The following is a 14,874-nucleotide window of genomic DNA, read 5'->3' on the forward strand; positions in this document are numbered from 1 at the left end:
CTAGTGTCTTCTGTCATCTCCCCTTCTCATATAAGATCTTTCTTCAAAAGACTTCAGAACGTTTTATTCTGTGGAAAATGTGAAATAACCAAATTTCTGTTCCATTTCTTCAGTGTGGGTATGTAGACAGTATTAAATGTTCAGAAAGGATAATGAATTTTTATTTTACTCTCTCATTATCCCTTGTCACTGCAGTCATCATTGAAAAGATTATAAACATTGTGGAAAAATGAGATAAGTCTCCACATGGTAGTGAAAATGTATTCCACAGTAGGTCTTGCTAATCTAGATATTTAACTGTCAGACCCTACTGCCAACATGCAAACATATGATGTTCAACAGGTTCATTGTCTGTGTGGCTTTTCTACCCATCTGTATCTTGGGGAGGGAGAGAGAGGAACGTGATGGCTTTCTGTGAGTTGTAGATTCCATTTCACACACATTCCTCCAAACTCTTGTAAATGTTGTGATTACAGCATCTGATTTATTGGCAATACTCACTTGCAAATGCACTGTGTAACATCAGAGTTAGAATTTTCTAAGCACATGCAGTCATCATGAGCGTCATTAGAACATAGCCTGTTCAGTGACCCAGGCCTTTCATGTTCAGTGACCAATAAGATAGTGAGTTCTTTGACAGTCATATTCTGTATTTGGGCATATATTTCACAGTATTCATATGGAGACTAATTTTTTTTTTTTTTTTGGTACTGCTCTCCATACTACTCATTGGTGCTTTTATTACAAGGTTCTACTATTTGACCCCTTCACAGCACCAAGAGCCTTCATGAAAGTAAGAACTATACTGGCTGCTGTCAAGTGAAGCAGCAAGTAGAGCAGCCTTCTCCACACAGAAAAAGTTCTTCACTAACTATACAGGACACTTTGGCCCTTGGGAGTTGAAGATAAATGAACTGAAGTCTTAGTTTCTGGTGTACAGGCCATAGAGTTCAGTGGGGCTGCTACAGATTCACTGTAGAGCAGTTGCTTCTTGGGTCCTTTGGCTGAGGTGGGACTGGAATGGCACTGGATGCGTTTTGTCTTGTATTCGTATACAGCACAGGGAGAAGCTTGAGTCTTGAAAGGACATCTATGGGTGGTGCAAAGAGATTAACATCTAAGCCAGGGTTGCAGGGTGCATGTTCAGCCATTTTACAAATGTGCACATAAATGTGAACTATAAATCTTCAAGCATGGTCAACAATAAGTAACCTTTTTTTGTAAGACCAAAAAAAAATTAATGACATTTATGCAATGTGTTGATTCCTGATAAATTTTATTTGTGCTACAAAACCAACCATTCAGTATTAATGTATGCCCTTCATACCAAACTATGTTCCCCAGAGGTAATAACTATTAAATAACTTAGACTTTCTAATTACTCGTGATTCTGTAAAGGACATTCTGCCCATGCTCCTCTTGGTAGTGATACAGTTCCCATTTTTCACTGATTCAATGCATGCAGATTATCAATATCAATATTGTATTAGTTATGTTTTTCTAATGTTCTCATTTAAAAGTAGAATGTCCATCTTAATTATTAATGTCTTTACTTTTGAAATCCACTGCATTGTGTTTCTTTATTTTTATTAGTCCTTAGTAGTCAAATTTTTAAAATACAGCTTCTTTTCATATTAGTTCCTTTGTATAAAGGGGTTTTTTTTACTGTTATAATGTTGTTTTTTCTTCCCTTAGATATGCTGCTTCAGTAAAAGATGGGTCCCAGTATTTTGTTCTTCTCATTATTACAGATGGAGTTATTTCCGATATGGCTCAGACAAAAGAATCCATAGTGAATGTAAGTTTTGCTGAAGGTGGTGAAATTTGAAAGAATTATGTTTCTAGGAATTAATAGTTTAGGCAATAAACTAAATCAGTCAATATTTCAGACATTAAATTTGTTCCATAAATTAACCATTTTTTCTAAACAGCAAAAGTTTATTATGCACAAAGACGAAAAGAAGGCAAAAGTTGAATCTCAGCTTATTTAGGTTGGGTTCTGTGGAAAATGATATTCTTTTCTCTAACACTGTACGTTCATATGATTTTCCTTATCTGCTTCTTGCCGCCTCCTTCCTCATGCATATCCCACACAGTTTTTCATAGTGAACTGTTCTTTGTCTTTCTAGTAATTGCAGACAGCTTTGATCCACCCTTTTTTAAAAACTGCCGCAAACTTTCTGATCCCAAATGGCAATCATACCAGTCATCTGAGTTCTTTCTAAATAGTCCCCTAGAATTTTGAAAATTCTTAATTGTTTCCCAGTTTCTGCATTATTTTCAATATTTTTCTCTTCAAAACTGCTATGCCTATAAGTAATATTCTGTATTATGAAGAGGTTCCATTTTGCTTTTGCCCCTGGGAAACATCAGATGAAAATACACACAGAAACAACTTCCAGACAGGGTTTGAAAAGATCTATACCAATAGTTTTGAACATACCACAGTGGATCTAGTAAATAGTGAAGTGGTGGGTGAAAAGCCTACATAAAAATAATTAAGCATCATGTCAAAATGAGTAGTGTAGAATTAGGTGGCATATTTTTGAAGGCCCACTTTCACTACCCCCTGTGGAGATTCAGTACTGTTCCAGTTTGTAGGGTGTACATGAAAATACTACTGAGATGTTCTGTCTTTCACTGGAGAGCAAGATGCCCTCAAGTTCCAGCCAGCAGCATGTAGACAGTCTGTGTGTTAATAAGGACTCTGACAGCCCACCTGGTAAGTTTTTACACCCAAAGCTATAACTGTGTTTAAAAGTACCAGTTTACTTCCTCTCCTCTTCCGGCTTCCAATATTAAAATAGGATAAACTGACTCTCACTTTTAAAGGAGATAAACAAGCTTTTAACTTGGAAGTTCATCCTCTAGTCTAGCCTAGAAGTTTGGAACATAGCTTCTTTTAGATGAGCTTCTTTTAGGTGACAAAAAAGGCTCCATGGAGAAAAAAGAGCAGCTCTTGATTTAACTCACCTCTCAATTTGAAGTCTGTAAGTAAGAGACCAGCAGATGCAGTTGGCTGATACCTTGTAAGATTAAGTAATTTGCCACTAAGACATACAGAAAAAACTTGTTTCCAGTAATAGTTCATTTCCAGGAATAATAGCAGTTACTCTGCAACTGTCTGGAAATACAGCAGATGTGTTGTTAGCTTGGAATGAGTGGAAGTTTGGGAATATTTGCTGCCTTTTCTTTTTATGAAGATGCGTTCATTTTTCTATATACTTCCTGAAGTGTGAGCACAGTATACCATGACAGAACAAATTAAATGCTATTCAATAGCAGTTTTTTCAGTCTTAATAATATCCAAACTAATAAAAAGGGCAGTGATGTTCAATGCAACTTGATATGTATAAAACTCAGGGAGAATATATTTCCTTTTTTAACATTAATTGTGCTTTTAGGCATCTTTCTCATTACAGCATATATGTCAGACACGTTCTATTTTACAACACTGTTTAAAGGTTATGCTGTCATTAAGGAAATGCCAACACTTAAGCTTATATGCAAAAGTTTAACTCTCTGTCTTTATGCTGCCCTTGCCACTTACTGTTTCATATACATTGTATCATGTAATACTGTGTCTGTGTGAGTAGGAATCTCTTTAAAGGATGTTTCCTTTACAATCAAGCAATAAGATTCTAGAAAACACCTGAAAAACAGAAGATGTTCTGTTCTAAGAAAAGCCTTCATGTCTCAAAAATATTCTATACTCACTATTATTCACTTAGGCAGTGCGCTGTAATCCAGTTACAGTTACACTGTATTTATGGCCCTTCATCACAGAGTCACAGACTGGTTGATGTTGGAAGGGACCTCTGGATGTCATCTTGTCCAACCCCACTGCTCGAGCAGGGCCGCCTAGAGCTGTTTGCCCAGGATGCTGGCCAGACGGCTTTTACTGTTATCTTCAGTAGCATATTAGTATTTAACTAACAAGGGATTATTAAATTTTTTTTACTCTGCTGCAAAATTTTACCTGGAAGGTTGACTATGTAGTAACACTTTGTGATGAATTTGCAGTCAATGTATAGTATATAGTGTGTAATGTAGAGTGGTGTAGAACAGTAAATAGTGATTTCTAGAATGGCGTATTTTCATTGTTTTAAATAGCATGTTTACAGTAATTAACTGCAAATATTCTTTGTAAAGAAAGTTGGTTTTATATGTAGTATTATGACAGATGAAGAATGGGAAATGGTGATGATGTATCTAAAATGAGAATATATTTTAAATGAGAGAGAAAAACACTTTTTATATTCCAAAAGAAAAATACAACAGTATGTTCTAAAACCACTTGACTTCAGACTTCAGTGAAGAAGAGTTTAATTTAGCAGAAAGTGTACATCTATGATTTTTGGCCAGTGTATACTCCTGTTTAAAACGACTGTAGACATTTCACAGTTCATCAGAGTAGCTCAATAAGGAACAGTTGTCAACCCTGACATTTGGTAGATGGTTTTTTTTTAGTTGTTACCCTCCTCAACAGAGGCAGTTTCAGATTATTTCTGTAAATTAGCAGATATCTGGTGCTACTATCAGGGCAGGAGAATCCAATATTTATGATACTGTCTTCGTAATTTTAAAGGTTTCCAGAGATTTTATTCAGGGAAGGCCAGATATCATCTTTGCTTTGTTTCATTCAATGAAAAAGATTAAGTAAAATTAAAAACCTTACCATAAGCCAGTTCAATATCTTGTTTACTTTGTGGCATGAATGACTGACTTGAATAAAATCTAATTCATGGAAGAAATATAAGATACATATTGCTCAAATAGTTGATTTATTATCTTGAGAAAAATTGGCGCAAGATCTATGGAAAAAATAGTGCCACATAGTTCCAAGCAGCTATGTAGTATCAAGAAACAGCAAAGTACATTTAAATAAATGTCAGACTGTCATTAGGTACATATTTGCAATTATTGTCAGTTTACAAAAGTTTCTAAGATAAATTTGTCATCTTAGTTGTCATGTTAGTATTAAATCCTAACATAGTTTGTTATGTTTAATTATGATCCTGTATGATTCAAAAACTTTAGAAGGAAAAAATAAATTAAAATAATCATCTGGCTTTCTATCTTCATCTATGATGTTTTGTACCACTTAAGCAGCCAGTTTACACCACTCAACTTTTTAGGTGGAAAAAAACAATTGTTCTTTAAAACATAACTTCTGCATGTTTTTTATTCAGATTGTCCTCAGATCTCACATATTATTGGCAGAGGTTATGTAATGCGTTAAACCTCTTTTTCTTCTTCTTTTGAAGGCTTCAAAGCTTCCAATGTCAATAATTATAGTGGGGGTAGGACCAGCAGAGTTTGATGGTAAGTGTTCTAGTGTTTTTCCTAGAATTTTTTGTATTAGTTTACTTTTTAGTAATATGTGGCTTTTCAAACAAATATGATTCTTTAAAAGAACATAATATGGAACAAGCAGTAAGCATTGTTGACATTTCCAGCTGGATTGATTGATAACTCAGTATGATTGCAAGCTACCATGTGGAGCTGTGTAGCCCCTCAGGCTCTCTGATCAAGTCACAGACCATATGGGGGCTCAGCATTTACAGAGCTCCAGAAGATGAGTGGAAAAAAAAAAAACCTCACAGTAAAGTAAGTATACTCAAGTAATGTTGAATTTCTTCAACATGGATATTTGGTTGCCTTATGAAGTGTCAGTTGACTGGAAATACACACCATCTGTTCTTACTGCAGTATTAAAATACTGAGAAAAATAAATATATTTGAGGAGGTGATCTGGGTTAAACTGGGTTTCACTAGATAACAGGAGTGAGCCTTACTGTGTAGGAGCATTGAGAGAATATTACAGCAGGAGGGAAATTATCAGGATTATTTACATTCTTTCATGTGATGTTCCAGAACACCATTCTCTATTGCAATAACTAAGCTGCTTCCTTTATTTGGATATTACTGCGCTATGAAATGTAGACATTCCCTGTATGTCTATTCCTCAAAGTTCTACATCCTTTCTTTTTAATTCTAGTACTTCTGGTTAGACAGCATGTCTTTTTTTGTACATAAAATATACTTAGTACTACCACAGATGTATAAAGTCAGTAGTCACTAATGACTGTACATGTTAATTCTTGTGCAAATATTCTAAGAGTATGAAAATGAGGAAAAAATAACACACAAAAAAATTGGGGGTTGACTTTCTTATGCTTTTTCGCAAGTGGCATATTAGTGGTAATTTTAAGTATCTTATTCCTTGAAGACATTGTCCAGGTGGACGCTTACACTTCAGATGATTGTATGCCACAAACAATGAGAAAAGACAGTTTATCGTCATAAATGTATATGAGGGAAATTTGCAAACTTCATTTTTAGCCCTGAGAATTCCAACTTTAGTCGTACGTTACTTACTGTTCACTCACCCCTCCTTTTCCTTTTCCCTTTCTCCCTGTTTGTCCAGTCCTTGGGTTTGCCCATACTCCCCTTAACTCAGTCAGGACATGTAGATTCTGTCTTCTTTTTACTTCTGGAGGTTGTCTTTGCAGAGTTCTTGGAGTGTCATCCCTATCGCTTTTCTTAAGGCAGGATTCAGTTTGTACTGCAGGATACAGTTCCCATCTTTGGACCCACACTCCTTGAGTATACTGCCTCAGTGAAATTCACCTATTAGATGCGTGCCAAATCTGTAGTCCCTCAGTGCCCAAGAGGGCAGAGAAAAACTTTTCCATCTGCAGAAATTCCTTCTGGAAGAAACAACAGACTCCATGTCTGATGTGGATGCTGAAGACGTGTGTGTGTAGGAGGGTATATGTTCCAAGCACACTGTCTTACAATTCAAACGCCAGTCAAGTCTCTTTTTTGCTGTAGAGAGACTAAGCTACTCCTCTCCAGATATCACTGCCCCGTAGATCTCCCAGCCCCTGGGGGCTACCAGAGGAGTTTTTAAAAGTCTGGCACTCAGATACATGGCACATACATTTGGCAGAACTTTACTTGAGGATGTGAGGATGACTATAACAGGTAACAGGTCAGATCAGGGGGGCATTTTGCCCAGTATTCTGTATCTGACATGGCTGTGGGTGGTTATCTAGAGAATGTTAAGAACAGAATAAGTAAATATGATACTTCCCTGAATACTGTTTTTAGATTTGAATTTCCTGAGCAGGATGTGCTTTATATCTATTTTGGAAATTTTTAGTGGATCTCTCCTTCAAATACTTGTTCAGTCTCCTGGTTTGAACACATGTACATTTTTTGCATCAACAGCATCATCTGGCAATGTGCTTTACAGACCTACTAATTTTTTCTTTGAACAAACATTGCTCTTTTGTTTGGCTTGAACTTGGCTCCTGATAGCGTCATTTATGCTTTCTAGTTCTTGCATTGGAAGAACTAGGTTTTGAAATGCTGGTTTCAGTGAACTCAGCCCAGTTTGTAAACCCTTGAGAATCTCAGTGATGCAGGGCTTTGTTTTTCATAGTGTATACTGAAAGAAGGATTGTAGGATTGCAGATCCAATGGCTGCGCAATAATCCATGATCCTGAATCCATCCATTTCAACACTGACCAGAGAGCAGTTATGCCTTTCTACTAGAATGGCTTCTGGGTATCTGGACAATTTTAGAGTTTTCGTGGATCCTGCTCAGAAAGATACAAGAAGAGTCATCAAATAAATTTAATAATTATTTTTTTTTAAGAATTCCTCATTCCTATGCATTAACAGTCATTACTTTTCCAGTATGCATGTGAGTTATTACCACTTTGTGCTGTACCCTATGATATCTTCTGTAAGAATAATTGCTGAAAATGAATTCTTCTCCACCTGTGAAAGTATAAATATAGTCTTACCAAAACAGATATACTTGCTGGTTTGAGAACTGGAAGGACAAGGACCTTATCGTGGTCTGTTTTGTTCTAAAGATGACAATAAAAGCAAAAAGTATGTATTGTCAGTATGAAAAAGTGCAAAATACCTACAAAGCATAATGTATTTTATGGCGCAAATGATCTTAAAGAGTTACCTAAATAACAATTGTTGGTTCTGTTGCCCTAAAATGTAAATTGACTAAAGTTTTTCTCAGTAAGATTGTTTTTGTTGTGTAGCTGAACTCCTAGAGGAATTAATTTTGTTTCTTTTTTTTTTTTTAAGCTATGGAAGAACTGGATGGTGATGTAGTGAGGATTTCTTCAAGAGGAAAGTTTGCAGAAAGAGACATTGTGCAGGTGGGAGAGAAGTTTTAGTCTAATAGTTAGATTTTACTAATCCTGTTTGTTTTGAATTCTTGTTTCTATCTATATTCCTGCCTTTCATTTTACCTTAGCACTGGCATATTTTATCTTGGGGTGTTCATAACAAGCTCAGAAACTCTGTGTGATACCTATAAGCCTTTATACAACACATAGTAGTGGATCTGCATTCATTAGGAAATGACCCCTAACTGGCAGCACACTGATATAAAGTCTTAGGGTTATACAGCCATGGCAGAAGAGTTAGTTGTCTCTGTACTGCAATCTCACTATGATTCCATAAAGAAAAAATGCGGCTTTCATGGAAGTCAGCAAAACTTCGACTTCTAACAAGTGCATTTAAGATGCTTAGGGTATCTTTCCTTGCCTCTAACTGCCAGTCCAGAAGACCATGAGTGTCTCCCAGTTCCTATGTTGCGTCTGCCACATACGACCATGCAGATGTCTCATGCTTTAAGGAACCTCAGATGATAGCTGGAACAGGTTGCGCAGAAAGGTTGTTGAGGCCCCATCCCTGGAGACATTCAAAGTCAGGTTGGACGGGGCTCTGAGCAACCTGATCTAGTGGAAGATGTCCCTGCTTATTGCTGGGGGATTGGATTAGGTGACCTTTAAAGGTCCCTTCCAACCCAAACCATTCTATGATTCTATGGTCTGTTTATGTGACTGAACCAAGCCCTCTTATCTGCGTTCCACAGACACCTCCATTCCTCTGCCCAAGTCCTCTGGTTCTGTTTCTCCTCTCTACAGTCATTCAGTCAGCCCAATAGCTGTCATTCAAACCTATGCAACCACTGCCAGGGTGGTATAGCAGTTTTGCACGCACGTACACACCCAACATAATCCCTCTTCCCCTCAGAGCTGCATATTTCTATAGCTCCAGAGGTTGTCCAAACTATGTACTTCATCCATGCTCCAGGCACACCATCTTGCCTCCTGATTACCTACCCCCCTGGACAGACTTTATTTCACAATTATTTTCTTGATCAAATAAAATTATCTAGCTATGCATTTTTTATTTTCATGGGATACTAAAGTGGAACCAAACAAAGAGAAAGACATTTGATGGCTCAACACACTAATCCCTGCTTGTTAAAGTAAAGTATTAAAGAAGTTGACATTTGAAAAGCAGCAAACTACTGAAAAATTGGATCAACCTGATGACTGTGGAAAGAATGATATCTGTCTAAAACTAAATTTTTATGGAAGGCATGTTTTCCTGGAAGTGTCTGAATACATTTATGAAATAGAATATTTCAGTTGGAAGGGACCTACAATGATCATCTAGTCCCACTGCCTGAGCACTTCAGGGCTGACCAAAAGTTAAAGCATGTTATTAAGGACATTGTCCAAATGCCTCTTAAACACTGACAGGCTTCCTTAGGTTCAAACCTTACCTTAGATCTGCCATTTCTTCTTCTCCTCCCTTTATTCCTCCTATTTGTCAAAATCCATAGTCTTCACTTCTTTTCCTCTTGCTTATTTTCACTTATTTCTCTCCAAGCCAGGTTGGATTTTTATATTATTGTTGGTTGGTAGAATATATATATATATATAGAGAGAGAGAGAGAGAGAGAGAAACTGAGCTATATGAATAGCTCGTCTTGCAGGTGATAATGTTTTAATAATAATTAAGGTCAGATTGCAGCTGAACTTTGGAATGTGTATATTTGTTTTCATTTATATATGCAGGAACTGAAACTTTTCAAAATGATTAATGTTACAAATACATGTTCAAAACATGCATATGACATCTGATTTTAGATTTCTTTTTGTTTAGAATACAAAATAAACAAGTCTACATAAATATATGGAAATTTAGATGATCAGATCTCTTTTTCCAGTCTTAAAGCTTCTCAGTGCAATAATACTACATTAATACTACTACCCTCTCTATTTTTTTCCTAAATGGGGATTAGAAATGAGAATAAGATGACAGCAGTTAAATTACCCTCATAATCTGTATGGATATACATTAAAGAAAAGTCACAGATTCCTGAATTACTTTTTCTAATAGTTGAAAAAGATACTTTTTTCATTTCTGCAACATACAGAGAAAACAACTGATGGGAGAGTGACATATCAAAACTCTTAGAAGAGAAAGGCATGCTGGCGGCTTTAGTCAGTGTTGTCAAAAAGGTAGTTATAAAAGTAGGGATGAGGAGAAGCCCGGCAGCTGAACAGGAGGCAAGAAATAATGTTTCTCATTTTGTCAAAGCCTTTATAATGTTCCTTGCTAGTCCATATTGGGCTAGAGAGGAGCTGTCTGTAATCTGTTATGCTGTATATGTCAGTGCTGTTCAACGGAGCAATATGGGGAGATCTGCCTCCAGAGCTGGAAGTGTTTCTGGACCCCAAGCTAGTATTTCTGCAAAGCCCTGTGCCGTGTCAGATTTTTTAAAGCTAATTCAGGTATCTCTGGCATGCATTGCAGTTATGTTTAAATGCATTTAAATATACACAACATAATTATACATAATTTCTCCAAACAACAGTGGCTCCAAAAGCTGCTGGTTTTACATTCAAAGAGCATAAATGGATCAAGTTCTTCAAATCTTGTGTATAACATTTGTGAAAATGCTTTGCATTAGAAATATTCTAATTTCTGTTGAGAAATAAAAAACAAAATGCAATGAATACCCTTTTGTATTTCTTTAGAATTCATTGCATATCAGAAATGTAATAAAAAATTTATTTACTATTAACATATTTCAATCAGAACTTTGCCCCAAGCCATATTGAATTACCTGAAGGCAGTATTATTTTGTGCTCTTTTTCTGTCTAAATACTAACAAATACATTGTAGGCTAGCTAAATAAATAAAAAGGGATAATGTCAAACCCTTTAGGTTTGGTATGACCTTTATTTTATATCTGGCAGGATAAAACTGATTTGCTTTTATAAAATTAACTACTCAAATATAAAAAGTTTATCTTTTCTGTGTATTAGGTTAGTTAGAATTAGCTAGTGAAATTAACTGTTAATTTTAAGTCAGTATTGTAAAATATTTTAATTACATTAGTAAAGGAAAAATTTGCCTGCTAACAATGAGTCACTGTATCTATTATATTTACTACTGGCTGCAATTCATGTAAAGACATGACCTTCATGATTCCCTCCTCGCTAGTATACATATATATTGTAGGGACTCTGTATTACATGCGTAGCAGTTCTTCCTCAGTTCATTTAATTTCTGCTCCTTTGTCATCCTTTTTCTATTTAAGAAGTTTTAGGAAAGTACTTGCTCATAGTAATGTACCTATTGTTTCTCTTGAAAATTTTGTATATTAGCCTTTTAAATTAAACTCTCAAACTATAGAAAAAGCACTTTACATTCCATCAGTTTCCCTTTGGTTTCTCTTACACCTTTCATTCTGTTCCTCTGCCACCTCTACTTCTTTGCCATGTTAGCTCTAGGCCTTGCTGTCATTGACTGCTGTTCTTGTATATCTGTATGTATGCTTATCTGTCCATAGTTCCTCCAGCTCTTCCGACATCTATATACTATAAGGAGGGGGGAGGGAGAACTAATTCAGGCCATCTATATTGTATAATTGCTTTTCAACAATTACACTGTTGAAATAGCCTCCCTTTGCCGCAGAACAATGGTCTGAGTTTTCATGTCTGCAGACTAACGGGTAAGGTGATCTCTTGGGGTGGGACACATTTTGTTCTTTAACTCAGGCTGCACGTGCTTTTTGCGTAAGTCTGACATTCCATTAGAAAATGAATAACCACATGAGGGGGAAATGAACACCAAGCTTATCCCTTCGCAGCTGAATGTGTAAACCAGCAGGCTACAGAGATGCTTGTTTTGTTTTGTTACTCTTCTAACTTCATGCTTCTGGGGACAGTCAGATGTATTCTTACAGAAAAGTTGATGGAGATTAAGAAGGAACAGCCACTTGAAACAGGGCAGTGCTGGGCTGGCTTCTGAAAACTGCTAGAGCTTTTTTTATGAAATTAAGGAGTCGGTACTAGTAAATGTCACAGTATATGCTTGTCTCTTGTATTGAAGAGTTATGAATAAACACAGAAATAGTTAAGACAGCTAATTATGGAACTGCAGATACCTTGTTTCCTGGCTTAATACCCTAAAATCAGGTTCCTTTTTGCCTGTTGTTCTGCTGCCCTTACACCTGATACGTTCTTGGACACAACACAATTAAGAGGTAAAGGATGCTCCTATTTGGAATAAAGCCTACTCTCATTGAATAGTCTTGCTGACTACTCTTGTAGTCTTGTTGACTATGGCAACCTGCATTAGCTAGCTCTGCTTAAGCAGCAAGATTGGACTAAAGGATCTCTAGAGGTCACTTCTAGCTTCAACAATTCTGTGACTAAGTCATCATCTTCTAAGAAACTGCAGATCTACTGCTTCCTGGGGAAGTGCCCTAATCAGTAGCTGTTTACGCTTAACTTGATAACAGGTTTCAGTCTAATTCAACATAGTTCAAATACCTGGGCTTGAAGCCTTTTTTCTGGCAATTTGAGATCCTTTTCAGGAGAGTTATGCAAAGAGTCATCTCTGTCTTGAATTCTAAACACCTTTTAGTAGGAGATTGATGCCTAGATAGGTTTTGTAAGTCCAGGGTGAGAAGTGCTTTCCAAAGTTGTTGTAAAAGTGATTTAATTAAGTTCAAATTCTTTATTACTGAAATGTTGTCTTTGTTTTTGGTTGGTTTTTTGTCATTTCTTTCCCCCAAGAGTTTTTTTATTTGTTTAAAATATTTAGCAGATTCCTTTTGTTTATTTCTGTCTTTTCTGGAAAACTCTCAGGATCTCAGAAATATAATGTAGGCTAAACTCTCACTGTAATTCAGTGTTCCCCTAAATCTTGAAAACATCAATGCTTTTTAGAAAAATGGTATTTAATCTGTAGCCTTGCTTGCTGTGCATCCAAGAAAGCAAAATTTGTCTCGTTTGTATAATGGGCAAAAGAGTCTTCAGATTTTAGAGTTCAGCTGGGAGATGAGAGATCTGTGGGTCTGACTTCTCAATCAGTTCTAGTTTTATCCTGAAGTACAATTAAATCTTCCCTGTGTTGTGAGGGGGGGGGAAAGGCATCATTAGTCTTTGAATTCCAGCATAGCATAGCATATCAGTACCAGAAGTAGCTTTGGTCATTGAATACCAATTTGGAAAAGTCACTCGGCTTTTGCCCTGAGATAGGCTCCAAAATCAGAGCAAGCAGCAGAATTTCAAATCAGCCTTCCCTTTGGCATAACCTATTAGGTAGCTTAACCCACTACATCTCTGCATGCTGTCTGTTGTGAATAAAAATCAAGGAGCCTAGATTATTTCTTTTTTTCTATACCAGTGGCACAAGCATCTCATTAATTATTATGAAATCCAAGCCAGAGCTGGGTAGCTTACGTTTTAGGTGTTCCAGATCTGGGTATCACATAAAGTTCTTTTTTGAATCCAATCCTTTTTGCTTAGATTCTTTATGCATTTTTTAGTATCATATAAAAAACATTCAGGTGGTTCATAGTTCTACTAGGTATAATGCAAAGTGGTCAAGAATATGAAGTCATCCTTTCTGTTTTGTTCACTTCAGAGGGCAAAAATTCTATTCACAAACTGCCAGAGCAGAGGCAGTCTGGTAGGAGAGCCCCACAAGCAGGAAATGTAAGCTAAGCATAGCTTTCTGAGATGGAATTACCTGCTTGTATGAAAAGGGTTGAGAGATAAACCAAATATATCAATGAAACACATAATTAGCAATCTGAGCTAGCCATGGGTTATGGGAAGATCTTCACCCAAGTGAAAGCATGACACTGTTTCTATTAGAAGATGGATTTTTAAAAGTTGACATACAATGTGTATATATAAAATATATAATATAAAACACCAAATATGTATATGTATATATAAAATGTGTAGCATAGCATATTCGTGTACTCCCTAGATAAAACTTTCTTATTTTTATGTTGTAAGATGTATTCTGTGTCTGCATAATGACCTGTGTGAATGTCTCTCTTGTTTTGTAGTTTGTGCCATTCCGAGATTACATTGACAGAAGTGGAAACCATGTGTTAAGCATGGCAAGACTTGCTAAAGATGTTTTAGCTGAGATCCCAGAGCAGTTTCTGTCCTATATGAGAGTCAGAGGAATAAAGCCATCACCTGCACCACCACCCTATACACCCCCAATTCATGTGTTGCAGACTCAGATATGACTGATCAAAAGTTAGCATTTATCACAAGTCAAGAGTCTCTGGATGCAGCAGCAGCTTTTTGGAGCTAGAAAAATTCTCTTCACATACCAAAATTCTCCTATGGTTGCATGAGCAACTGGAAAGCTTTTAAATGCTAGGAGCAAAATGTTGATGTTCTCTTTGAGTCTTTATTGGTTTTGGTTTTTTTTTTTAACAAAAACCCCTACTTTTTTGATCTATTTATTGGAAGGGAAAGCACAAGTCAGAATTTCAACTCAGAAGATATTGTCCTCTCTGAATACTGTGTGTATATAAATGTATAGGAATGCTATTACTCTGTATCAATGTTTACATGTTACTATTTTTAAATTTCAGTACTTTTATAACTATTCTTAAGAATAAATGTTTGGAATATTGACTCACATGTCTTCTAGCTTGCAATAGTTTGTCACAAGATAACAAGAGAAGCAATATCTCTTTGAATGTTTGTCCAGAC

The 14,874-nt window shown here is 36.3% G+C and overlaps 1 protein-coding gene across 2 annotated transcripts in view; it reads left to right on the forward strand.

Annotated features, from left to right (window-relative positions):
* CPNE8 (copine 8) overlaps positions 1 to 14,514 on the forward strand; it is a 109,119-nt gene extending 94,605 nt beyond the window's left edge. For both annotated transcript variants that reach the window (XM_059816048.1, XM_059816049.1), the window contains 4 exons: positions 1,696 to 1,798; positions 5,268 to 5,325; positions 8,120 to 8,193; positions 14,211 to 14,514. In XM_059816048.1, the coding sequence (XP_059672031.1) occupies positions 1,696 to 1,798; positions 5,268 to 5,325; positions 8,120 to 8,193; positions 14,211 to 14,399 (424 nt within the window). In that variant the 3' untranslated portion in view covers positions 14,400 to 14,514. The remainder of the gene's footprint in view (positions 1 to 1,695; positions 1,799 to 5,267; positions 5,326 to 8,119; positions 8,194 to 14,210) is intronic.
* Positions 14,515 to 14,874: the final 360 nt, after the last annotated feature.

This window comes from Gavia stellata, chromosome 4, assembly GCF_030936135.1.
Source record: "Gavia stellata isolate bGavSte3 chromosome 4, bGavSte3.hap2, whole genome shotgun sequence".
Lineage (NCBI taxonomy): Eukaryota > Metazoa > Chordata > Aves > Gaviiformes > Gaviidae > Gavia > Gavia stellata.